Source organism: Tachysurus fulvidraco, chromosome 5, assembly GCF_022655615.1.
Source record: "Tachysurus fulvidraco isolate hzauxx_2018 chromosome 5, HZAU_PFXX_2.0, whole genome shotgun sequence".
In the NCBI taxonomy this organism is placed as follows: domain Eukaryota; kingdom Metazoa; phylum Chordata; class Actinopteri; order Siluriformes; family Bagridae; genus Tachysurus; species Tachysurus fulvidraco.
Window position 1 is genome coordinate 15,555,487 of NC_062522.1, and position 27,386 is coordinate 15,582,872.

At 37.0% G+C, this 27,386-nt stretch overlaps 5 protein-coding genes across 6 annotated transcripts in view; 2 read left to right on the forward strand and 3 right to left on the reverse strand.

Annotated features, from left to right (window-relative positions):
• The first annotated feature begins 269 nt into the window (after window positions 1–269).
• Window positions 270–6,756, forward strand: gata2b (GATA binding protein 2b). Of its 2 annotated transcripts, none has more exons than XM_027146493.2 (5): window positions 270–923; window positions 1,407–1,892; window positions 2,526–2,671; window positions 5,723–5,848; window positions 6,064–6,756. In XM_027146493.2, exons 1-5 carry the CDS (start codon window positions 704–706, stop codon window positions 6,310–6,312), a joined length of 1,227 nt encoding a protein of 408 aa, XP_027002294.1. In that variant the 5' UTR covers window positions 270–703; the 3' UTR covers window positions 6,313–6,756. The 2 variants fall into 2 exon arrangements, with proteins under 2 accessions (XP_027002294.1, XP_027002295.1); XM_027146494.2 differs by having other exon boundaries at window positions 2,529–2,671.
• A 5,272-nt stretch (window positions 6,757–12,028) lies between these two features.
• On the reverse strand, window positions 12,029–17,917 carry eefsec (eukaryotic elongation factor, selenocysteine-tRNA-specific). Its single transcript, XM_027146477.2, has 7 exons — window positions 17,349–17,917; window positions 16,067–16,274; window positions 15,791–15,887; window positions 15,472–15,636; window positions 13,772–14,395; window positions 12,607–12,763; window positions 12,029–12,348 (listed from the first exon to the last, which is right to left on the reverse strand). The coding sequence occupies exons 1-7, from the start codon at window positions 17,650–17,652 to the stop codon at window positions 12,173–12,175; spliced, it is 1,731 nt and encodes a 576-aa protein (XP_027002278.1). The 5' UTR covers window positions 17,653–17,917; the 3' UTR covers window positions 12,029–12,172.
• Window positions 17,918–18,334: 417 nt separating this feature from the next.
• Window positions 18,335–24,052, forward strand: ruvbl1 (RuvB-like AAA ATPase 1). The gene is made up of 11 exons (XM_027146490.2): window positions 18,335–18,633; window positions 19,607–19,693; window positions 19,839–19,971; window positions 20,643–20,794; window positions 20,884–20,973; window positions 21,275–21,424; window positions 21,855–21,918; window positions 22,030–22,228; window positions 22,329–22,431; window positions 22,520–22,611; window positions 23,566–24,052. Exons 1-11 carry the CDS (start codon window positions 18,493–18,495, stop codon window positions 23,723–23,725), a joined length of 1,371 nt encoding a protein of 456 aa, XP_027002291.1. The 5' UTR covers window positions 18,335–18,492; the 3' UTR covers window positions 23,726–24,052.
• Window positions 24,053–24,241: 189 nt separating this feature from the next.
• mustn1a (musculoskeletal, embryonic nuclear protein 1a) lies at window positions 24,242–25,240 on the reverse strand. The gene is made up of 3 exons (XM_027146523.2): window positions 25,084–25,240; window positions 24,869–25,001; window positions 24,242–24,424 (listed from the first exon to the last, which is right to left on the reverse strand). Exons 1-3 carry the CDS (start codon window positions 25,090–25,092, stop codon window positions 24,339–24,341), a joined length of 228 nt encoding a protein of 75 aa, XP_027002324.1. The 5' UTR covers window positions 25,093–25,240; the 3' UTR covers window positions 24,242–24,338.
• Window positions 25,241–25,657: 417 nt separating this feature from the next.
• The window catches only part of rft1 (RFT1 homolog), a 5,746-nt gene continuing 4,017 nt past the window's right edge, over window positions 25,658–27,386 (reverse strand). The window contains exons 11-13 of the mRNA XM_027146480.2: window positions 27,142–27,247; window positions 26,713–26,962; window positions 25,658–26,626 (exon numbers count right to left, since the gene is read on the reverse strand). Coding sequence (XP_027002281.1) covers window positions 26,462–26,626; window positions 26,713–26,962; window positions 27,142–27,247 — 521 coding nt within the window. The 3' untranslated portion in view covers window positions 25,658–26,461. The remainder of the gene's footprint in view (window positions 26,627–26,712; window positions 26,963–27,141; window positions 27,248–27,386) is intronic.

Sequence of the window (27,386 nt, forward strand, 5' to 3'; positions counted from 1 at the left end):
TGTTTAATGATATGTCACTCTGTTGGCCTTTTTACACGTCAAAGTACAGACAATATGCTTGTCCCCTTAAGCACCTACTTCCACATAGTTACTAAACTCTAAAGTGTGTTCTGTAATGCAGGAAAAGAGTCACCTGCGATGAAAAACGTGTCAAGCGCAAGAAACGTCGAAGTCTAATTGGTCAAAAGACCCAGTGTCGGAGCCATGGACACGCCTCTATCTTTATAAAATGAAATTCCATTGCATAAACGCTGACAATTCATCCCACGCCTACATGGATAGTGCGAGTTGATAGATTTTATATGAAAACCAAAAGGGACTGCAACGCAAAAGACGACCGACGCAGCCACAGACAGGTCCGGGCGGGATACACCTGCTGGACCAAAGCAGGCAAGTTTCATTCATGCGTTTTTGAGACCCATTTCCCATCATATAAGCACAAACGCACATTGCATCGTTTTTGGGTAATCTCTGTGGAGGGCATCATATACTCAGCCTCTCAAACCTGCACCCACCCTGAGAGGCAAGGCAGGCAATGCAACACAATCTAACCTACAGGTGCTCTATCTGTCTACATGACAAACTGTACAGACAGACGTAAAGAGACACAATACAGACTAAAGAAGTGTTTTCTGTCAAGTATCTGTTTCAGTATTTTTACTCGAGGGCACAGCTTTATAAGCTTGCAAAAGGCTGAGGCTGTATGGAGCTCTCTGGGGAATCCGGATGGATGATGTTGCCCATGGCGGATTTGGACGCTTCTCACGCTGGATTGGGGCAAGGCACCGGGTACATTGAACCATCACTATTGTCCCTGGAGGAAGTGGATGGATTTCTTAGTCATATAGATTCTCCAGGACATCCTTATTTTCACACTCACACATCTCACCCTCAAGCGCGAACTTCGTACAGCCAAGTTCCAGGTAAGAAACCAAACATTGTCAGGGCAAATTAGAGCATGGATAAATCAGCATGGATGTAAGTGCATATACATTTGATTGTAATTACTTTTTTTAATGATCTTTATATAAGTCTTGCTTTTTTATTGTATGATGAACCAAAGTTAATAATTCGGGTGTTTGGACAAAAAAAGTACGTAGAATGAAAGCCTTTTATTGGTTATCTATGTATTTATTTGAGAAAAGAAATCTAAATAACAGTCGAAATAAGATTAAGCTAACTAAAGAGTTCAACCCTTAATTATATTTATGCAATAATTCAACCCCACGTTTAGCGAGAATAGGTCTTAAAATATAAATTATGCATTTAAATTCATTTTAAGTTTATTTCTTAATAAAATAATATTATATATAAGATTTGGGTAAGATTATAAGCTTCGGAAAAGTTACAACCTTGACAATACACACCTGTACTTTAGGTCTAATTATAAACCATTTTATTCATAGGTCGTTTGTACGGTGGTTCTGTGCGTCACCCTCACTTTCTTCACACGCAAGCTTACCCTTGGATGGAAGGCAGTAAATCGAGTACTTCTGTGGTCCAGCAACCCGTGACCTGGTCACAGAGTCATTCAGGAAAGCCTGCTGCTGGAACCTCGGTCGGGATCTCGTCGGTGCCTCCAGGCCCATGCGCTCATGGCTCGGCCCCTGTAGCCACGCGCTGTACCACGCAGTTCTACTACCTGCCTCCTACACCGCCCACTGCCGCTGCTCCGGAGCCGGACGTCACAAAGTATCCTGCAGTTATTCTCGATGGGACAAAAATGCAGACCACAGTCCCTCTCCACAGCTGCACGGCGCACAATGCGGCTCCTTTGCGTCAGTTTCCAGCGTATGCGTTAGCAGGAACGCGCGAGCACGCGGCCGGTCTGTTCTGCAGGGCCATGGGGGAATTAACGGCCAAATCAAAGACCAAGGGACGCACTGGTTCCGGTGTGTATTAACAAAAGATGGTGTTAAGGACAGAATAGGCAACTTCAATACTGAAAGTCTGATATATGACTTACATCTTAAAAAGGGAAAATTCTGAAATTTCAGAATTTTGTATTTCTTGTGCCAGTTCAGTAATGGTCAGTAATGACTTTTGACTTGTACCTGAAAACTAATATATTATTCTATAAGTTGCAACAGAAGCAAGTTTAACACAACGAAAATAAATTGCACTGGTTAAATAACATCAATTTAGAAGCAGCTGATAGCAGATGACTAAAATAATATCATGATGATAAAAATGAATCAAACACTTTCAACTTGCCTCTTTTTCTTGTCAGTTTGCTTGGTACTATCTTATGTACCTTTAATATATAGCTTTCATCTGCAATGGTGCATGTGGAGACCTTTAATTAGCTTTATGTGTAAAGCATTGTGGTACATCAGCGGTCCTTAAGCTTTAATGATATGTACCTTCAATTATTTCCAAAAGTACAGTATATTATATATAATATAACACTATAATCACTATAAATGCTTTTTAACTCTATAAAGTGTGTTTATATTCACTGTGTATATACAGTGTTTTTTTATTTATATACATATTAAGTTCTTCGTATTCTCTGTGTGTGTCAGAAGGCCGTGAGTGTGTGAACTGTGGGGCCACCTCCACTCCATTGTGGCGACGAGATGGCACAGGCCATTATTTGTGTAACGCATGTGGACTTTACCACAAGATGAATGGTCAAAACCGACCTCTCATCAGACCCAAACGTCGACTGGTAAGTGATGTACTTAACTAATGTACTGAAATATTTCTATATTAAAATATTGTAGCTGATCCCAACTGTATAAATCAGATTTAATATACAAAAGTTTCAGAAAACATTTTTTGAAAGGTTAAAAAAGGAAGGAGCAAGGACAGAAACTGTAGCAGTTTTGTTTGGAGTGGTGATTTACACTGCCATTGTGGTCACTGAATGGAGGTTTACTTGGATTACACATGCAGAAAGAAAGCAGCTTAAACAGACTGATGTTAATAAAGATGGAGAGAGAAGGGGGGACATACACAAAGTGAGAGTAAGCAAATAAAAGGGTGGTCATGTTAGCAGGCTTAAATAGCACCTAATAAATTTGAATTTAGTACAATTATTTATGTGTAAATATGTGTAAATTTAATCAGATATCAGATACTACATCACCTCGAATGGCTTTCCTCTCTCGGATTTTAGAATGTTTTTTCAACTGTCTTTACCAGATCACAAAAGGAAAATAAATTACTTTTAATAAATAATAAACTTTTTTGGTCGTTAAGATGTCTATTAATGCTATATCTATGGGCTTACTCTGGGTCAGTAGGCCCATAAATACAGCATTAATAAATATTATATTTTAATCTAATTTTCTCAGTAGCATTAAAAGATATTATTGTGCCTGGGTCAGGGAATAATCACTGTGCTCTCCTGCAGTGATCATCCATGGTCTGAACAGTTCAAGGATGAGAAGTGAGCATGTGAGTGGCCATTAGGAGAGCACAGTATAAAAAAGTTATGTTTTTCTGAATGTACTGTATTTCCAGCTCTCTTTACTGAACAGACAGTCCTCGCTACCTGTGTCTCTCCAACCAATAATTTCTCCACATTTTCTTTCAGCTTGCATTTTCTTGTTTCTGTGCATAATAATGACAGATAGATAAATCAGTTGTTGTGTCCATTTTTGCAAGAAAGCAAAAATTCTGATTATTCAGGTTCAGAGTATTTTCAGTGGGGATCTCTCTAGGTTTGTGTAGTGTGAATGGGTTACCAATTCTGTGATTTTGAAAGTCATGAAGTGTGTAGGCAAACATGTTTTTAGGCGTTGTAATCAGATTTGCTACTACTGTAACTTTAATTGAAAAATTCTAATGCATAAGGATTAAGGTTTTTTTTTTTGCAATGAATTCAGAAATGTATATCAAATTAAATTCAAATAAGGTAGCTGAGGAAGAATAGCTAGGAATCTGTCTGGCATTAGCTAATGTAAGTTATCTTTATTACATCTATCTTACATAGTTTCCCTACTAGCTTCCCATTAACTTGGAGCAAATATGAAAAAGACTATCAATGGCAACTATATGTTATAAAACTTAGGGTAGAGTAGGGACACATAGTAACTTCAATTTCATATATCACTGCCAACTTCTGAGACAAATCTATTCCCATAAATAATGATATTAGCTATCTGTGTAACTTGCATATTAGCATTGCAGCTGCACTGTGGGCAGTAATCCTATAATTCTACTAATTCTAATTCTAGTAATCCAGTAATATGATAATTCTAACGTAAATTATAATCATGAAAACAGGTCATTTGTTCATTCATTCATCTTCAGTAATCTCTATCCTTGTTAACTGGTCTGGGATGTTAAATTTAATTTCCTATTAAAAGACACAAAAATATCCTTTTACTTGTCAGGTGTTTTCTTCACTGTGAATTCTGCACTGTGTATATTTGCACCTTTCCTCACTATACAGGTCTTACTGGTGAATATTGGAACAGACCACCAGAGCTCCAGAGCGTGGGGAAGCGTTTCATAACAAAATACTATAATGTTTGATTTAGGTTCAATAGTCTCTTAAAGTATAAACTTGCTTACGTTTTCAAATCCCAGCGAATTTAGAGCGTCACCAATCAAAGGTGCAAATGGTTCAGTTCGTCCAGCAGGTTCAATAAATAACTGTATATATCTATGAATAACTAATATTTTAGTTATATAATCGATTAGTTATCTTATAGTTGGATAACTAATCTTGTGTTTCCTTGAAAAAAAAAAAAGATTACGAGACCCCAATAAGTCCAGAAAGATAACAAAGATAAATGGAGCGGCAATTTAGTACAAGGTGCTGGTCGTATATTTGGGCTTGTCCGGCAGAGGCGGGCCGCTCCGGTGGTTTCCGGGGCCGGATGTCTGCTCGCTCCCGATAGAGGAGTTAAGCGCTTACTGATGGTTCTAGCTCATAATTTTGTACTAAAGGACAGGAATAAAAAAAGAAAAGAAAAACATTAAAAAGGGAAACGAAAGAGGCTGGAAGGAAAAAAGAGATGGAGGTAGACATTCAGGTTTACATACCAGATATGTGGGAAGATTTAAGAGCAGTTTAGCTGTGTCAAAAACCACACAGTAGGGGATTTAAATGATTGATTCATATGATATAGTGGACTGTGTGTGTGTGTACATATGATCACTATATAATATAATAATATAATATTTTATATATATATATATATATATATATATATATATATATATATATATATATATATATATATATATATATATATATATAAAACTATGGTACAACCATTAGCCTAGCAAGGTTTTAGACATATACAGACATTCTGTGTGGAGTTTCTCAAGGTTTCCCTCTCTTCTCATGGGGTTTTTCTTGGTTCTCTGCTTTCCTTTCAAAAACATGATGATTGAGGTATTGGTTACACTTAATTGCCCCAGGAGTGTGTGTGTGTGTGTGTGTGTGTGTGTGTGTGTGTGTGTGTGTGTGTGTGTGTGTGTGTGTGTGTGTGTGTGTGTGTGTGTGTGTGCTGGACAAGTGTCTTATCCAGGTTGCATTCCAGTGTTATGCTCAGTGTTCCTGGGATAAATTTCAGAACTTCTGCATGGATAAAGATAAAGCAGTTACTGAAGTTGTTTGAATGGACCTAGACAGACACAGTACTAACTAGTGATTAAAATGGGGGAAAAAAACATTTTATAGAATTTCATAAACCACTTGCCTTAAACCAAACTGATAATTGTTCCTCTTTGTGAATGTGTGTTTGTGTATGTGTCTGTGCAGTCAGCAGCCAGGAAAGCAGGTACTTGCTGTGCAAACTGCCACACGGGCACCACCACGCTGTGGAGACGTAACACCAATGGAGATCCGGTTTGCAACGCCTGTGGACTCTACTACAAGCTGCACAATGTGTGTATCACTCAATTCTGCATGCATACCTTTAGAGCAGAAAAACCCTTGTTTTCTTGCTATACAAAAAACATTATGGAATATCATGGCCAGTGATTCTGACAGGTTAAATAAAGGCTATGGCATTTCATTTTCTGAACAATACATTGGTCAGTCTACCATAGGTACTAATTATTTCTATGTATATTCGACATTATTTATTCTTATTTTATTAGATGAACCGCCCACTCACTATGAAGAAGGAAGGCATTCAGACTCGCAACAGAAAAATGTCCACCAAATCTAAACGAAGGAGAGGCGAGAGCTCTCACCAGTTTCACTTCAGCAGATTCATGCAGGATAAACCACATGCCTTTAACCAAATCACCAATATTTCTGCCCATGTAAACATGACACCACCTGTCGAGTTTTATCCAGCCTTCAGCCACATGCACCATGCTAACTTGTTAACTGCCATGAGCTGAGCACCATGCAGAGGTGTTCTTGTGCAGTAATGAAATTACAGAGACATTTATTTAAGTGCTTAACAAATATGCAGTGATATGTTTTTGTCCATTCACACCTTAAAGCTAACTAAATGAAGTTTTTTTTTTATTTTCATAACCAGACTGTGGAATAAGGTGCACTTTAAATCAAAACTCGGTGATGGGAAAAGTTGTTTTTAGAAAGCTTTCAAATCACCGATATAACATCTATAACATCTAAACTTGGAGTTTCCTGAGCATGCAGGTGGTGAATGCTGAGACAGTGGGATTTTACAGTCCATTAATACTGTATTAAAGGACTTTTTGTATGTCTCTGTGTGTGTGTGTGTGTGTGTGTGTGTGTGTGTGTGTGTGTGTGTGTGTGTGTGTGTGTGTGTGTGTGTGTGTGTGTCTGTGTGAGTGTGTGTGTCTGTGTGTGTGTGTTTGTCTGTGTGTGTGTGTGTGTGTGTGTGTGTGTGTGTGTGTGTGTGTGTGTGTGTGTGTGTGTGAGAGAGAGAGAGAGAGAGAGAGAGAGAGAGAGAGGGAGAGAGAGAGAGAGAAAGAGAGAGAGAGAGACTGTGAATGTTGAACATTGCAAAAAGTGTTGTGATATTAGGTTCTTCCTAATACTGCCCCACTTCTCCCTCCATCCTTACAAAACCCTTTAGTTTTTTTTTTTTTTTTACTTATCTGATTAGGAAAATGTCCATTACACTTCTGGTTCTCTGCTAATAGCCATGTGGTCTAATTAAAATCAACTCTTTTTTAAAGCCCATCAGGTGTGTTTGAGCTGATTATTCTCTCCAGGAGAACGTATTGTCCAGTATGTACTGTTCTCCACACTTAACTACAGACATCCAAACTGACACGTGTGGCTGTGAGCTGTACACATGCCCCTGAGACATAGATGTTATCCGTGTGATGAGCAGATAGGAAGAATGAATGGACCACTGGACTCCAGAGGGATTGAGACATGAGATAACACTGAAAGACTAGGGTGACTCTTCACTGGAAAAGAGCCGATACGGAGAGTTTGGATTTTATAAAATGGGAAACCTGATACTTCTTTGTATCTCAAATTGCACAGGAGCAACAATACCATATCTGTTAAATGCATCGATACTTAGTAAGATTTGCTATTGTAATATATTTTGAGAACAGGCAATTCCAGCATAAATTCCACAAAACTCAATCTTTTCATTAGCCAAATACGGCTAACAAACTAGCAAGGAAATGAAATTCAGTATAGTAAATGTAACATTAATCCACATTAAATCTGTACACATCTTAAAGCAGTGTGGTGACACTTATAAGAGTAATTAAAAAATGTTTTGTTTGAACACTTCTCAAAATTAAGGTATATGAATGTACTTCCATCAGTCTGTTACCATCTGAAGGAATATGGCTGTGTATATCAGGCAACAAGATAAAAAGAACTAAATTTCAGTGAAACACTTAAAAGATAAAAACATAATTTTGAATCGTTTTTGGGGTAGCTTTATATTTTTGAATAATATTTGTTAGATATGTATAGAAATTACTATATTATTGTAATATATATTAGCTAACCTGTAACATACTGGTATATAAACTTTAAAATAAACATAAAATTACTGATCTGAAAGAGCTCAGTCCCACAGTTAAAGTACAAAACGTGCACAGAATTTACTAAAGATTAGCATGAAGCATTTACAAGGTCAAGCCCAAGAGGTGTGTGTTTACATTTGTTCTGAATGAAACTGGAGCATACAGACCCTCCCACTCTAGCACACATTCATCTTCTTTTCCCTTTTCTTTCACTTTCCCCTTCATTTACGTATCATCCTTTTAAGTGGGTAAATGTATTCATCCCTCTGTGTATAAACAATCCCTTCTTTCAAAACACCAACTGTAAATGCTCAGCTCCCCTCTCATGGGACCTTGTTCTGTGGTGAACAAGGGGGTGTTTCTGAGAGAGAAAGGTGTGTTTATGTGTGTATTCTGTTGTGGGTCTCTCAATACATTTTGACAAATCTGCTGTGTTCCTTTACTGACCTCCTTCCCCACACTTTTCTTTCTCTTATCCTAATGGTCTTTGGTTTTGTTCTGAGAGAGGTTGTTGGAGGGAGGAAAGAAGGTAGGACAGGTAGGAAACAAATGTACAGACATTTTATCCTCAAAACACACTCTCAATCATCTTTAAGTAGTAAACTGTTTTAGGCTTATGATATAAAATGGCTCTGTAAAGCTTACAAATGATCATCACTGTATAATCAGCACAATTTTAAATAAATGCATTTATTCTAAACTGACAGACATGGATTCTATTCCATGGTTGATTATTTTTCTGCACACATTTTCATTGAGGAGGTCTATTTTACCAACCGTGTCTATTTTACCAACCCTCCTTTTAAAGTGTAGCAGAAAGAAAAATATAATAAAATCTATTAAAACAGCTGAAAATGACAGAACAGAAAAAAAAAGAAAGCCAGTAAAGTAGCTGGAAAGGGAGTCTGCCACTGATATAAGATAAGCAGCCTGACAGACAAATATTTGCAAAATGTGCAAGTGGGAGCAAAACAGACACATGCACACAGAGGCATAAAGACAGAAAAATTCACTGATATCATACAATATATGTACTAATATGAAAAATAAGAAGCTGAGTTAAATCTGTTTTAAATCTGTGTTTAAAGATGTGTTTAAAAAAACAGTAACCTGAGTTAGATTGCTTAAGTATACTTAGATCTGTAATTAGAATAAATAATATAATTATGCTCTCTATATAGACTGTATATTCATTATACTTAACTGTGTGTACTTCTCTGACTGTGTATACAGCACTTTGTGGTTGGTTTATAAGCTTTTTTAAGAGCCATTATATAATTGAACACACTGGGAGTGTGTGTACAAGTACTACTTCCACTGAGGCTAAACCAGGCTTAACAAAGAGAGAAGGAAAGAAGGGCATGCCTCTGGGTGTATCTGGTTTCTCAGTTTCAACAATAAAGCGTTGACAGTTTCAGATTTGACCTCAGATCATTGGGCACATGTATGGACTAGGGGCAAAAAGAGCATGTGCACATTTATTTATTTATTTATTTTAAAAAACCTATTTTATCCATATATTAAAGGTCTGACTATTATGACTGGATCATTTAATAAACTAAGGTATATCACACATTGTGCATTATACTCACTGCTGCTTTTGCTTGATTGTTTGTTTTTTTCAAAACTTGTAATCATGCAATTTTTTTCTCTTAAACATAAACTCTCTTTCTGTATAAATGTGTCACTCTGATACTTTGCAAATTGTTTTATTTAGAGTAAAGCTATAATTGAATAGCTGTAATTCAATAGATCACTTGGATTATTGTTTAGAGATAAGAGAGAAAGCCCACTAATGCAGTTAGTAATGTTACTAACAGATACAGCAGGCTTTTAGCTCACTAGCTTATGTGATTAATGGGTTTGAAAAGTTATTTTTGTGTCTAACTGTGCAACCTTGCATAAAATAACAGTTTGATAAATCTTTAACTGAACTACCTAGAAATAAGAATTAATACATAAAGACATGCTTTCGTTTTATATCTTACGGGCAGAAAATAAAGAACAGGAAAATGAAACTTAACTCTATTTGAACAGAGACTATGGCAAATGAAATATAAAGTCCAGGGCTGAGGGAAAAAAGTCTTTTATTAACCTTAAAACTCACTGAACCTACAAGTGTCATTTGTTGCATTCAGAAAGTTTGCCTTAGTAACCTTTGACTTTATGTTCTTGTTACCTTACAGCCTTGAATTAAATTACTTCTTTTCCCCATCAATCTGCAAAAACTACTTCATAATGAAAAAGTGATAACAGGATTTTAGACCATTTGATATGATGCTTGATCCCATCCCATTTCCACTGATCAACCCTTGAGGTATGAAGTTGTATCAAACTGAAGGGTAAAAGCAGATTAAAGTTGGAATGAACACAATGTATTCTGTCATTTTTAAATGGAAGAGTTAAAAAAAAATCACAGAAACACTCCTAGATGCCACCCAGCCAGGAGCCAAGGAGATGCCTACAGTATAGAGCCTGAACGTCGCTTTGATTTCTCCAGAGATTCTGTGTGGAGATGTGAGAATATGCTAGAGAAACAGCTATCTTTGAGGTTCTACACCAACTGGATCTTTATGATAGTTTCCCAAAATTAAACCACATGATGGCATACTTGGAGTTTGAAAAAAAAGACTCTCTTTCCATGAGAAACAAGATGCAATCAGGACAAATGGGTATAAGTATTTAATTGTTATAACCAGAGCCTGAACTAAAACACAAAATAAAAACAATACAAAACAAATAAAAAATCTCTGTGTAAATCTAAAAAAAATTGTAATATGGTGATGCTTTCGTTGTAACCTGACAGATTTTCAGAGGTTCTGCATCAAGAAGTGCCCCATATCATGATGTGCACGTGTAAGCATGTGGTTTCATAACAATACGGTGTAATTGCTACTAAAGGTTTTTACAAAGCACTGAGTAAAAGGTCTGAAAACCTTTGCTTTTTTCTATGTTATAAAACTTCTGTAAAACATTTTAAAGTAAGGGTGTACATAAACATAACAAAAGAGGAAAAAGAGAAGGAGGAGGAAAAAAGAATGAATGAACACACAATGATCCTTACAGAGACATGCAGAATTGGAAAACAGATCCATAGATTGATCCATTGACTTGGTTGTGTAAATGAGCATCTGTCTGCTTGATAAAAAGTGACAAGCTGTCAGTCTAAAAACATACACACAAACTACTTACCAAATAAGTCTTACAGTTCTGCATTTTTGCGTTAGATTGAATTTTTTAATGTTTAATTTAAATTTTACAATTTTATTTGAAACATTTATTTTCTTTGAAATTTGTTTGTCTGTGTTTGGAGAGGGAATTGGCTAAAAACAAAGAACATTTTCATTTTCTGAGCATTTTGTGTCTCCTTACCAGCTAGATATTAGGGACTCATATATCTTATATATCTCTTAGAAAAGCAAAACATTAGAGTGCAATCAAGAGTAGTTAATGAATATAGTTCAAGTAAAAATATCTCTCTCTCTCTCTCTCTCTCTCTCACTTTCATAGACACACAGTAATATCTTCCCACCTTAGGAAGCAGATTGTGCTAATGTTAGTGATGACTAACACACAGTATGTTACCCTATAGCACTAAAGTCTTATTTGAAGGTGAATCAAGGTTCAGGGTGAAGAAAGTATCCAATCAGCAGTTTTAATCTCATGGGACATTTTCTGTTTTCATTTCCACACTGCCCATTTTCTTTCTTTTTCTCCACTTTTCTTTCTTTCCATGTTTTTAGGAATATTAAACAGGCACCATGTAGGACCTTTCTAATTAGAAATGTTCACAGACTCAAGCTGTCATATCTGTCTGTCTGTCAGTCAGTCAGTCAGTCACTCTCTCTCTCTCTCACTCTCTCTTGCTGCCCTTTAGCATTTTTGAGCCTATTCCAGCTCTTTTTATAGCCACAGCATTTCCAGAAATGCTTTTGTTATAATAAAATGCCACAGAGTATTTCTTTTTGTTATAATAAAAGATAATTGCTATAATTGCCCCCGAGCAAGTATAGAAAACACCCTCATTTATATGAAACTGATATATTTCATAGGTATCTATAAATATATGGATTTGAATAACAAATATTGCAATGTATGTGAATAACAGAGAAAAGAAAAACTCCTATCATTTAATATTTTCTCCAGTGTTCATCAATTTATTGCAAGGAAACTTCAGCAAGTGTGAGAAAGTCTACTAGTTACTTTCAGTACATACACACACTTCTCAGATAATTACCCTGAGTCTCTACCATAACAATGAGTGCTGTAAAAATTAAGACTGAACCATCTTTTTCTGGGGGTCATATACATATCTCTTAAAATTCAGATGAATGGTTACAGAATCCACTTTGACGTCCTCCTCTTTAGGTGGATCGTTTTTAGACCCGCCCTTTCCTTTTTTCTTGGATGAAGAAGAGAGGAGTTGCTTTGTTTCTTCTTTCAGTCCCTCTAATAGAATGAAGAGAAAAAGAGAGGTCTGATTATGTTTTAGCACAATGAAAACAGATAAAGCAAATCCTTACATTTGGCCTAAAATGCACTTTTTGTCAAAAATGTAATCACAATAATGGAATATAAATGATCTGAAGTTTAACAATAGTTTTATCTACCATTGTTAACAACCCAGCACTTACAGCTTGCATCCAGCTAGTACTGAGGCCCCTTCACACTATTCTAACATGAATAGTGCAAAGTTGTTTTTCAAACCTGGAATTCTAATTTTGATTTTGCCACTTTGTCCAAAGCTGCCTTCAATGACCCCTGTCTCTCCTGATGAAAGTGTGACCTTTAAACCCACAAACAGCTGAAGGTTGGTCTCTTTCTTGAACAGGTTTTTACCAATCACAGTGTAGTCGTCTGTCACCTAGTCACAAAGAGACAGTTAATAAAACAACAAATCTTTTCTTCACAAGAAATTGAACCAGTATCTACAGTATACATGGACATTTGGAATACACCAATCTTGATAATGATTTGATGCTGACATCCAACAAAACCACCTCCCTCACCCTTTAGTTCCTAGATTATAAACTGCCATCTATCGATCATGGCTCTTAACCTACTGTACAACACATGACTTTGGGGAGGAAACCAGAGGACCCTGAGGAAACCCCTAATTGCAAGGTGAGGGAACAAAAACTCTGCACACACAGGTCAGGGGCAGGAATTTAACCCAAACCCCAGAGGTGCGAGTCAACATACTCACTACTTATTGATTTAAACACAGTGGGTTAAATGAGCTATAAGTTAACAGGCTAACATTAGATATCTGTTTTTAATGATTCTGCTAACATGAGCTTTTATAAACATAAATTTTCCTTGTTTTCTCTTAATTTCACTGAATTAAATACTATGAAATGTCTATGCTACTGTCTATGGGTACTGTGCTTTAAGATGAAAAACTAAATAAAAAGCCTGGACTTAAAGAATTTACCTGTCTTACCATTCACAGTGCACTCAGACAAATTTCAACTTTCTGTATGCCAGTAGACACATTAGGGTCGAGCTACGATACGTGGCGCATGTACGTACCTATGTGTTAATTTATTTAGGGTCTTAATGTGGTTATATTTAGAATTTAACATGATTAACAACACATTTATGTCACTTACTGATTTACTGATTTACTGATTTATACATATGAATCAATATAGATTTGAGGCTTGAGTTCTGGCACAGTGCAATAATATTGATAATAATAATGAACAATAATGAATAATGAATCATTGTTCAGGCCTGTGATAATTTAATCCACTCTGTTACATTAAACTCTGAGAGAATGTTGACTAATGTCAAAATAATATGGGCCAGTTTTACAGTATAGTTAAAAATTGAGGGGGTTGTTGTTGTCAAATAACTAAGTTTCACTAACCCGTTCCACTGCTCCTTCTTTGTGCTTGTTTTTACTGATTTTGAGCCTGGGCAACACGCTGTCCACATAGCTTTTATCCTCGAAGCCGTCCAACAGCTTTCCATGAAAAGCAAGTCTGCATGTGTTACTGTGGATGTCAGAGTCCAACCGGGAGCCAATCACCAAACTGAGTGGTGGACACGTGACAGGCCGTTCAAACTCTAACAATGCCCATTGTGCTGGATCCCGTCCCTTAGCTTCTCCCTGGCCAGTCAAATATTCCTCCTGGTGGCAAAACTCCCAGTCAAAAGAGAAATCCTGTGCACTCTGCTCTGCGGGAAACACTTCTCCTGAGTCAGCACTTACAGAAGCCCGGCTGAAGAATGACACACGTGACATGACCGTTTCATGTCCAATGGTGATGTGGAATTTTGTACGGCTACTAAGTGCACCACGGTAGTACTCGATCTTCCGTACAGAAATAATGGCAGCATGAATGGTATGCAGTGAACCAGGGGAACACACCACCCCTCTCTCCAGCAGCTTTGGGTCAAACTGCGTGACACACACGCCAACCCGGTCTCCTTGAATCGCACTAGGAACTGGCTTACGGAACATCTGGATTGACTTCACCTTACGAGTTACCTAAGGATCATAGCAAGCCCACAATGATGAAAAATGTTTTTAATTAGAGTTAAAAACATCATTTTGAAGAAGAGTTTATTTAGTGTGAATCATCCTTGATCCTTAATTTTAAAGTATTTAAAATCTATTTGCTAAAAAACTTTCCCAGATGTGTCTCTTTACTTCTAGATGCTTGTATGCTAGAATATTCTAAAAAAAAAAAAAAACAAAACAGGAAAACAAATAAAAACTCCTGGAAATGTACTAAATTTAATGTCAAATTAAAGGAAGCTTATGTCTATCCAATGTATACAAATATATTGTCTCAATCATTAATCTACCATTAGCTAACTGTTATTATGTAAGGTCTTGTGTTTTCAATTGAAGTTATTTTTATTAAACAGGATAGCATTGGTGCAAATCCACACTTACTTGAGAGACATTTTATGGTACTGACTGTTATGGGACACGTCCCATCATAGTTTAGAAGGACATTCACGTAATATATTAAATTGTGCTAGTGTATCTAGAGATCTACCAGCTCCAGTTGGTCTCTTCGATACTAAGAGAAGATGTGAACTCCATGTGATCTTTTGCATCAATACAACATCTGTTAGACTGTATATTTATAATCACACCCCCCACTGTCACCCATATGAGGATGAGGTTCCCCTTGGAGTCTGGTTCCTCTCAAGGTTTCTTACTTTACCATCTAAGGGAGGTTTTCCTTGCCACTGCTGCCTAACTCACCTCAGACCTGATCATTGGGGATAAATACAAATACATTTAAATATATCTAATTATAAATCTTGAATTTTGTATTCTATTAATCTCTATATGATTTGTTATATTAAACTTTTGTTCTATGTTTATGTTCTGTAAAGCTGCTTTGAGATAATGTCAATTGTAAAAAACACTATACCAGCAAAATTGAATTGAATTGAATCACAATGCACAAATTATTTAACAATGGTTTCAGGTAATCCTGCTTTATGACACAAAGGACCTCTACTAATCTGAATCCATGAGAAACGCCTTTTTCTAAGACTGTAGAAACTGTGGGAGCCACAATACAGATGTGCACTGTATGCATGTACCTTAAGTGCAGGTATCTCTAGTGTATCATTGACACGCAGTGCCCCCTGCAGGATGGTCCCTGTAATGACTGTTCCCTGGCCACGGATGGAGAAACAGTGATCCACTGCCATTAGCAGAGAACCAGTTGGGTCTCTCTTAGGTAAAAATGCCTGGGATTTTAGCAGCTAAACAAACATCAAACAGAAAATTATTTATATGTTGTTAGTCAGATGTGGAGTCCAAATCCTAACACACCAAACTCAGCTAATCAAAACAATAAGTTGTTCAAATAAGTACTGGAAAAAATGTAAATGGGCAGCCTGATCCTGATGCTCTCACCTCTATGAGCTCAGTGATTCCCTGTGCTTCAGCTGTTTCTGGAGCCTCGGGTCCCCCTGGCTTTGCTGCCACAGCAATGATAGGACAACCCCTAAATCTACTCAATTATGATATGAGAGAAATAGGGAATGAGAATTTATTTGTCAGCACACAGGTTTATAATTGTATTGTCAGAAATTTTACAAATTCTTTACCGCCGTACTGAAACAATGAAATGTTCAGTACACATATATGACACGCTAAAGCTTAACTAGATATATTACTGCAAGTGTGCACCTAGTGTTTTCCAAAGTTTTCTGCATCCTCTTGGTCATCTTCTCAATGGCGATCTGTCTCTTGTCACTGGGTAACAGATCTGTTTTATTGAGGATGACGATCATGTGTGAACAGGTGAGCTGACCGATCAGGAGACACTCTGCTGTTTGCGTCTGCATTCCTTTCACAACATCAACCACTAACATCATCAGGTCAATGATCTGAGCACCTAAAAACACATGCAAATACACAACTACAGTTAAAATTGTGAAACTATGAACAAGCACACGTTTGAGATAAAAGTATATGAGAGAAATCAATTTATTTTTATAAACCCATTTTTCTTCAAGGTGAGAAGGTTTGTCTGAAAATGTAAACACCACTGCTCTATCCAGCCACACATGCTCACCAAACACACATTTATTGATTGTTAGTGCTACTGAATTTCTCCACTCTCAGGTCTGACCTGATGAATTCACCTAAAACTTTCATCCACCTTCGTTTTTGTTATGTAACATTTTGCCACCTTCTGGTCATATTTGTAAGTGCATGTTCATGGACTGTAATACTTAAAGTTTTTTTGTTCTTAAAAATAGATTTAAACACAAACCAGATGCTAACAAAAAACTGTGACACTTCTGAAACTGGCTAAAACATATTGCGAGCTTCTATAATTAAAGTATTGTAACGGTCAAGTAGCTTTTATTGTCATTTCAACCATATATAGCTATTGCAGTACACAGTGAACTGAAACAACGTTTCTCCAGGACCATGGTGTTACATAGAACAAAGACAGAGCTAAGGACTTAAGTAAGATAGTCCTACATAAAATGCATCTGTGCAACCTGGTGCAAACAGTGCAGGACAAGACAAACACGACAGAAAGACAGTGCAAACAAAAAATACAAGATATTACACAAAAGACAATAAACAAAAACAGCCCAGACCAGTGTAAATACTGTATGTTCTATATTGCATGTGCAGAAATACTGGAATTAACACATTAGTATTATAGCAGCAGTTACATGAGATATTGGAAAAATTGTGCAAAACAGCAATCGACTAAAATGTGAGACAGCATGTGTAAAGAGCAAAAACAGTGTGTAAAACAGCATGTAAACAGTTTGCATAATCACGATCATGAGCAGCAAACAATATAACTTGCAGTCCTCTTAGTAAGGGAAACTGTCAGCTTCAGTGGTCAGTCAAAGATTTAACAAAACAAGACTAATTTATAAGAACACATCCCAGATTTATTGCTCAGTAGAAAGCTTTCTCGGATGCATTGCACTCACTCACTCACCGCCAATGATGGTGCGAATGAGAGACGCATGTCCTGGACAGTCCACCAGTGTGAACTGCAGGCTGTCGTATTCCCCACAGATCAGCTTCATGTGCTCTGGCATGAGAACAGTGAAGGCGCTGAAACCCAGGTCCAGTGTAATGCCGCGCTCTTTTGACTGTGGGTTCTTGTCGAAGGCGGCTGTGGACGCGGTGCTGCTCAGAACTCGAGCCAGAGACGTCTTTCCGCTGTCCACATGTCCCAACACGCCCACGTTAAAGTTCAGAGTTTTGTGTAGACGATCTCCAGGCTCGGGATCTGCCATCTCCAAAATGATCTGTAACTATGACAGCGAAGTGATCTCGACCAATCAGCTGCGTAAACAGAGTTTGATCCGAGATCGAGCAAAATCTACCTATGCAAAGATTTATATAAACAGTTATACCGAGTTAAGCTGACAATGATATGATATCCTAGTAGTGTGTAATTGGAATAAGTGTATTCGCTTTAAAACGCGCTAACAAAAATACGTTAATTCACTACACTAGACGAGGCTTGCTCTAAAGTTTTGTGTATTTTGACAGATTTGCTTCCGGTGTCTCCATAAAATATTCTCGGCTGCAAATATGGTTCAGAGTATTCTGGTTCCGAATAGGTTGAACTAAATACAGAATTGTTAACTAAATGAATTTAACTAAATATAGAATGTTAAAGTATTAACGCGTTTGACTGGTTACTGTTTTAACATATTACAAGTTAGGAAACAATAGTTATTTTACGTGAATATATCTTAAAGTATAGCTATATATATCGTATGCATGGAGTTTATGGAAAGGTTTTTTTTTTCGGAATTGCTTGTGCAAGAAATAGAAAAGAACGTAATAACGTCACTGTTTCTATACGACTGTGCAACCACGCACACAACGTCTTCCAGATAGACAGCAAAATTATCCAATCATCAGATAGCTAAGAAGATTTTTAGCCAATAAGCACACGGCGCACACTAACAGAAACGTAACTTCCCGAAATTTCCTTGGTAACCCACATGGAAACGAGCTTCACCGTGTGTTTGTAGTCGCGCCGATTTCAACGGTGAAATTAGGCGGCTAGTTTTGAGGGCAGAGTTTCTTGTTTCCGTAAAGTTTTGGGATTGTATTATTAAGCCATGAAGATCGAGGAGGTGAAGAGCACAACGAAAACCCAACGCATTGCGTCTCACAGCCATGTGAAAGGCCTCGGTTTAGATGAAGCCGGCAATGCTAAGCAGACTGCGTCCGGCCTTGTGGGCCAGGAGTCCGCCAGAGAGGTAGCTAACTAGCTTTGCTAACTACCTAATGTTAACTAAACTGATGAATGAAAGGATGAATAAAGTGATGATATACAACAAATACTTTTTAGGTATGATCCCAGTCTGCTTACTTATTGTTACAGTTTGTTTAAACAATAAAAACGTGTATAAAACATCTTTAAGGTAATGTTAACGGTTCAAGTGTATAATCTATAATTAAACCAGCACAGCGCAGTAAACAGGCAGGAAAGAAGAAACAGGCAAATATGTTTTTAAAACATTTCTTTTAAAACTCGTTAAGAGCAGACTTTATTTAGGACATATTCAGGTTTCGTCCATAACACTTGTGTCCATGTCCACATACATCCATCAAACTGTTTACATTCTGTTTTACACACTGTTTTTGCTCTTTGCACATGCTGTCTCACATTTCAGTCGATTGCTGTTTTGCACAATACTTTACAATACCTCATGTAACTGCTGCTATAATACTAATGTGTTCATTTTAGTATTTCTTCACATGCAATATAGAACATACAGCATTTATACTGGTCTGGGCTGTTTTTGTTTGTCTTGAATTTTTTGTTTGTCCTGCAGTGTCTTCTTGTCTTTTGTCTTGCACTGTTTGCACCAGGTTGCACAGATGCATTTTATGTAGGACTATCTTACTTAAGTCCTTAGCTCTGTCTTTGGTTTATGTAACACCATGGTCCTGGAGAAACATTCTCTCATTTCACTGTGTACTGCAACAGCTATATATGGATGAAATGACAACAAAAGCTACTTGAGGATGTGCTGCTGTTGTCAGGTTTAATAAGGAGCTGAAAATGTAACATGCTTTTAGATCATAAAGAATGAAATTGCATTGAACTGTGATATGTAGCACATGCAATTGAACATGAGACTTACTATAGAGATAGTTATTGTTTATATAATGCAAGGCAAGCTTATAACTAGTACAAAATGCATTGTTGATTTATTTATTTTTCAGGCCTGTGGGATCATTGTAGAGCTGATTCGTTCAAAAAAGATGGCTGGCCGAGCTGTCTTACTGGCAGGCCCACCTGGAACTGGAAAGGTATTCATTACTTTTTGTTTATGCGTGATACATTATGTTCAAATCTTTCCAGTTCTGATTCTGTAGAAAGATTTTTCAAAGCATTAGATTGTGCCCTTGGTTATAGAAGTTGAATGAATGTTAAACATGTATTTGTGCCAAACAGACTGCTTTAGCATTGGCTATGGCACAGGAGTTGGGGAATAAGGTGCCTTTTTGTCCTATGGTGGGCAGTGAAGTGTATTCATCAGAGATCAAGAAGACAGAGGTCCTAATGGAGAACTTCAGGAGAGCTATTGGTGAGTCTAAACATGCTTAAAGAAACCTGGAACAGAATGTGGGTTTCACTGAATATAACACACAAAACCGGCCACATATTAGACCAATAGATTTTTGTTAAAACAAAGTTGTTTAAAGAACACCTGATGAATACATTTGGAATGTCTGTATTGATATACCAATTGAGAGACAAGAAAATAGATTGAAGAAAAGATGTAATAATTTACTACCATTATAACACATTGCTGCTATCTCCTAAAACCAAACTAAACTTTGTGACATCCTTTATTCATTAAAGCTCGGATTTCACCTCCTGACATTTGTTCTTTATTTCAGGTTACGCACATTCACTCACATACTGTTATTTGAAACTAACCACTAAAACAATGCCAAACTGCAAGTCTAAATTCAAATGCATTCCATTTGCATAACACAACACACCCACACCCCAAAACATCATCTAATTCATGAACTCATCTGATTGTACAGTAATGTTCCTGCAGATTTTGATAATTATACTTTTGATAGTACAGTCTGATGATAAGCATATTTTTTACTTGAAAATTCAAATGTAAGTATAAAAAGACAAAAAGTAAAATCTGCTCTTATGACCCGATTTTTCGTTCTGGTTCCATTAGTATGAAATTATATAAAACTACTAAAACTAAATGTTTTATATTGATGCATATAGGACTGCGAATTAAGGAGACTAAGGAAGTATATGAAGGTGAGGTGACAGAGCTGACCCCATGCGAGACAGAGAATCCAATGGGTGGCTATGGCAAAACTATCAGTCATGTCATCATTGGCCTGAAGACAGCGAAGGGCACCAAACAGCTTAAGGTATAAGTTAACAATCCTGTGGGAATGGCATCTAATGAACTGAGATGTTTGAGATGTCTTGACGAACTTTCCATACGTGTGTGATGCAGCTCGATCCCAGTATCTATGAGAGCCTGCAGAAGGAGAGAGTGGAGGTTGGTGATGTCATCTACATCGAAGCAAACAGCGGGGCAGTGAAGGTAAGGACAACTCGCAATCTACTGCTGTTTTTGCTGAACGCTCACTGGTTTAGGTTGTTAAGGAACCTTATAAGCTGGGCATATGTAATGGACACATTATAGCAAAAACATAAAGATTTTCTGCACATCATTGTGCACTTCAGCACTGCTGTCTTTGCTTCTCAAAATGCCTGAGAATTACATGACTCAAAACAAACACCTAACCCTAGTGTCTCTCAATTTCCCCATATGGTCCCCATGTCCTGTTTGGGAGCTGTAAATGCACATTTTGCAATCATTTTGTGCTGTGATTGATCTGCAGAGACAAGGGCGCTGTGACACTTTTGCAACAGAGTTCGACTTGGAGGCTGAAGAATATGTTCCATTGCCCAAAGGAGATGTACACAAGAAGAAAGAGATTATACAAGATGTTACGCTACATGACCTGGATATAGCTAATGCAAGACCTCAGGTACACACCCAGTCACACAATAATATATTTTTTATATAATGAACCATTTTTAGTAACAAATTATAACTAACTTTTGAAACACAATCATATTGGCTACAGTATGAGACACTTATTTTTATTGACTCCTTAGAGAAAATAATTATAGATTTTTTTGGTGTATGCTAGTACATATAACTTGCTAGTAATTAGTAACTAGTTACTGTTGTCAGTAATGTTATAATGCATTATTGATCTAATGACAATAATATAAGTGATGGTAAAGACACGAGACCAGTCTTGAATATTTTACTAATTAAAGGGCTTTAGCAAATCTCTTAGCACTGTGCTTTTTAATTTCCTTACTCATGACTATTTAATTTTGGTCATTTATTCAAATACATTCACATCGTCTGGAATGTAGCTTATATAATGTCACACATTCTAACCTAAGGGAGGTCAGGACATCCTGTCTATGATGGGCCAGCTCATGAAACCCCGGAAGACTGAGATCACAGGCAAGTTACATGTGCGCACACATCACGTGATGACTGTTACTCAAATCTCAAATGCATTCCAAGTTTATTGAGTTAAACACTCAAGGTTTCTGACATTGTGTGACTTTATAGATAAACTACGAGGGGAGATCAACAAGGTTGTGAACAAGTACATAGATCAAGGTGTGGCAGAACTTGTCCCAGGTGTTCTGTTCATTGATGAGGTTCACATGCTGGATATTGAGTGTTTCACTTACCTGCACCGAGCTCTGGAGAGCTCCATCTCACCAATTGTTGTGTTCGCATCCAACCGTGGAAACTGTCTCGTCAGGTAGGACTCCTTCAGCTTAAGTATTTTAAAGGCACTCACTAGCAGGCAGTACTTTATTTATTACAAAATTATTTATTTATTTATTTATTTATTTATTTAGAGGAACTGAAGACATTAGCTCTCCTCATGGGATACCTCTTGATCTGCTGGATCGAGTTATGATCATCAGAACCCTGCTGTATACTCCTCAAGAAATGAAACAGGTAAGAGTGTGTGTGTGGTGGTGGTGGGGGGGACTAGAACTAGAAGACGTACAACTATGTCTGCTAATTACAACCTGTGTGTCTGTAGATTATTAAGATCCGAGCTCAGACAGAAGGCATAAACATCAGCGAGGAGGCTTTATCTCATCTGGGAGAGATTGGCACGAAGACCACCCTCAGGTAACACATACATCATAAATTACATGATTTTACAGAGGAATCTGAAAGCTTCTGTAACATTCACATTAGCCAGTCTTTGATTGATCATTATCATTATTTTAATTAACTCTAACCATCAACAGTAGTTTTTAGAATTTTGTTGTTTTATCATCCATACTGTAACAACATATAGTAAAGATTATAGTAGCTTTTATTAAAACCTTTGTCAGGCAGTACCTACGGGGGATGAGAAGTGCAAAACAAATTAACAAATCTGAAAACAAATTAACAAATCCGAAAACACGACGACAAATCAGACAACCTGGAAACGTTAGGTATCTTTTTTGAATGGAAACTTACGATCATTGGACAAGATACCCGTCACTCAAGATATACCAGGTATGGAATCTTATGTGTAAAGTTCTCCGTTTAAATATAAGAAAATAACAGAATTAATCCACAGTAAGGACAATACATTTTGTACACGTTTACACACACATTCCAACTTTTTCCTGCGGCAGACTGTTGAACTTCATGTATATCTTGAGTGACAGGTGTCTTGTCCAGTGATCGGTATGTTTTCCAATCACAAATTATACCAACCTCTTCCGGGTTGTCTGAATTGTCTTTGTGTTTTCGGATTTGTTAATGTGCTTTGTGCAACGATTAAGACAACCCGGAAAAGGTAGATATAGTTTGTGAATGGAAAATTACCGATCATTGGACAAGACACCTGTCATTCAAGATATACAGGTGAATGAAAGGTGTCTCGTCCGATGATCGGCAAGTTTCCATTCACAAATTATACCTACCTCTTCTGGGTTGTGTGACTTGTTTTCGGATTTGTTAATGTGTTTTGCACTTCTCGGCCACCGTAAGTACCCCTACTTTTTTAATAATCTCATTGTTTGTCCTCTTAACACTCAAGTTTATAAAGTACATAAGCTCTTTTTTTTTGTGCGTTTGTGTGTGCAGGTATGCTGTACAGCTCTTAACTCCTGCAAATCTACTGTCACGAGTTCAGGGGAAAGAAGTTGTAGAAAGAGAACAAGTGGAAGAAATTAATGAGCTCTTCTATGATGCAAAGTCTTCGGCAAAGATCCTTCAAGACCAGCACACCAAGTTCATGAAGTAGTTCCCTCTCACGTAGCACTCGCTTGTTTTCTGTTTCATTCACCCCGCAGTTCAGAGTTGCTCTTAAACTGGCCAGAGCAGCAAAGCCACAACACCCACACTATGTCTAATAAAATATTACTATGGGAAAATGTTAAATAAGAATAATACTGTCCTCCCAGGGAGCTTACCTTTTACCTTACCTGTATGTTCAGTCCTTGCCTGATCGTTTTGCCAGGTTTGTCAGAATATTCTTTTTCTTTTTGTAGAACATTTTTTACAAAGTGTTAGTTTTCATTTTCTATAAAAATCAATTTTAAGAATGAAAAATAAATTATGTCTGTTCTCATTGCTCTTATTTTGTTTCACACCCTGTGCTACACCTTACTCTGGTTCAGTATTCCACTGCAATGTAATAAATTCTTCATTTGTAGTTAGAATAGTACAAATGCAAGTACAAGAACAGGTTATGCTGCAGTTGCATAAAGAGACACGGGTATAAAATAATGCTTCCAAAAAGTGCTTGAAATGACATGTATAACTGTCAAAGTTGTCTGGCCATTTTTATTGAAACCTTTATTTCAACACTTCGATTACACATTTTGAAAGAATGTGAATTGCAATACTTTTCCATGTTACTTTTTCCTGGGTTTGTTGAAGACCGTCTCTCCTCCTGATCGAACGTTACTGAACACGGATGGAGCAACTTTCCCTGAACGTTCTGCAGGGCAGGAGACAAACAAGTTGATAGCCGATGAAGGTTGGGTGAAGTTGTTATTATTAACAGTCTAAATTACAGACATAGGTTTATAATAGTTAACATTAACTATGGCATGCCATTTAATTTACATTTATGTAATGTTTAGCTTTCCCTAGTTCTCCTGTAGGCACAGTAATATGGTGATAACCAGTGCTGAGGTATAGAAGTGGCTAGAGATTTCTGTGTAAACACATTTACCTCTTTAGGGAGCAATTGTGTGTCTGTGTCACTGGGTTTGAGACCCTTTGCTACTTTATATGGAGTGGAAACACCAGCAAACCCAAGGCATGCACACAGACATTTTGCAAACCACCAAGCAAGCAGCTCTTATTCTTGTCTATGCTTAGACACACACAAAACCCAGAGCCTGTGGAATTGTACTGACAGGGTCATCACTCCACTCACCACATTCCTCCATCACTTCAAAGGTCTTACTCTTCACCGCAGTCCCAGATGCCAGCTTATCCTTTGCCTCAATCAGGTCCTCGTCCTTCACCTCTGGCCTCTTTATCTTGCCCTCATCTCCCTCCTCCTGTAGCTGCAGGAGGAAAAAACAGTAATGCTACAGTTCCACCGCTGATTTTCCATTTGTATATTTAATAAAAATCATTCTCACTTACGTGAGACATGTTCAGGATTGTTCAACTGGAGATGAAATCCAAGCCTTTACTGTTGCTTTGGTTGGAATCCTCCCTCTGATGTGATGTTTCCTTCCTTCCTTTAAACACACACAAGCCCCAGTGGACCATAATTGTGCTGGCCAAAACATGAGTCAGTGTGTTACTCCTCCCTCATCTCTCCTTTCCCTTAGTTCACATGGTAATGTATATAAGGGCTTTTCATTCTAACTGGTTCATATGGCAGGGAAAAGTAATTTGATGAGTATTCAAAGCAGTGCTTTAGGAACGCTTTGTAACTGTACGTGTATGTATTGTATGCATGTTTGTGCACACTTTAGTTCAAGGCATGTTTTTCATTTGTTTGATTCTATTAGGTCAACAAGTGTACTCCCTTCCTCATACCACTGAAATGACATACTGTATAGTTACACAAAACAAAACTTTTTAAAGACCAAAGATCTAACAGATGTGACTTATTCTCTCATCTGCTTCTCATCACTGTCATTAATCTGCAAGCTCAAGGCACTAGTGAAGAGAACACAACAAACATGCTAAAAAACACATCACAAACACATTGATAGGAATGCTTTTATTATTTCCTTGTTTTGTTTTTCTCTCCACAAAATGATTTTACAGTTTATGACCTGTGGTCAGTCTATGGTGCAGTTTGTAATTTTTAAGTGTTCAGAAACCTGTAATAATAATAATATATTTCTCAACATACTTTAGAAAGCTGTCATTTGCAATATGTATAAGACACTGTGCGGTTGTTTAGGAGAAAGTCAGAATTGTCAGTGTTTTAAATACTATTGGTATCCCAGGCAGCAGAGGGCTCTAAAAATTGCAGTTATTAATTAATTTATTTATTATGATATTATTAGTGGTATGTAATGTCGTCATAATTATAATAAACTATTATTTAAAACAATATATTTATTATTGAAAATATTTAAAATATCAACTAAAAACTTTACCAATCTATAAACATTACTCGGGCTAGATTTTTTTGTTGTAGTTTTCATGTTCCTGCCCTTGTAATAAATAGGATATATCTACAGTAAATATCTAAAATGTCTCGACTGTAAACAGCATTTGCTGTAAACACATACTTTTTGTAAAACAGTACATTTTGTAGCATCGTATTTTAATGTTTGCTTTTAACATAGAAATTGATTTGATTTTTTTTGTTTTATTACTTTTATAATAATAATAATAATAATAATAATAATAATAATAATAATAATAATAATATATTTAGTGTCCAAAGCAACCAAACTGAACCAAAGAATTCTATTTATTTATTCTATAAATGCATCTGGGCAATATGTGGTCCAACATCAAACTGACAAGTCCCACCGATTAATGATCAAAGCTAAGGTCATGTGAGTTTTTTGTTGTATTTGGGTAGTAGCTGAGTTCTGATAAACTGAACAAGTCTTTCTTCTGTAAGAAAAGCCACTATGACCACAACCAGTAAACAAACTGCTCCGATGGAGATATGCGCTATCCTCAGCAACCATCCACTGTCACAACACAGCATATGCTGAAATACAGAGAAGAGAAAATTAAACATAACGATCTTGCTCAACATCTCTGCACAGAATATTATTTAGATTTTTTTAGCTTTACCTCTGAGAAGGCTGTCAGGATGGAACTGATTATGAGGGTGACAAAGAGTGCAGGGTGTGGGCGCAGCCCTGACAGTGGGGTGTGTTCACTGTGCTGGAAGTAGTGATGTATGTAAATAAGGCTATGGATAATTCGCAAAGCCATGTTGCAGCAGTTTGCCAGGATGAATCCGACACCCCCAAACAGCCAAGTCAGCCAATAGGAAAGCAACAGAAAGGAGGCGGATAGTCCCAGCATTACCAGGTTATACCTTCAAAACAACAAGATCTTTACTTGGAGACATACTTCCACAAATAAAGCTTTAAAAGTACAAAAATAGCTACAAACTTTTCATTTTGACTGGAGTACAGGACAGATATATAAAAAAAATCATATGCATGTTATATACAAGCTATATATTAAACTAAGTGTGTGTAAATAAATACTAACCTGTCTACCTCCTCCTTACTCATGGCAGCAAAAACAAAGCACTCTGTTACACCATTAATGGCTAAAAGTAATACATAAAAACTGAAACAGCGTAAAAGAGAGGGACCTGAAAAACACACACAGACACACATTCTAATATTACTATACTTGTTATTGCTCGAGATAATACAGCTAGATTAGACAGTAAAAGCAATCATATCAATGACTTTCAAAACAGAATGACAATCAATGACTGTAGGCACAGA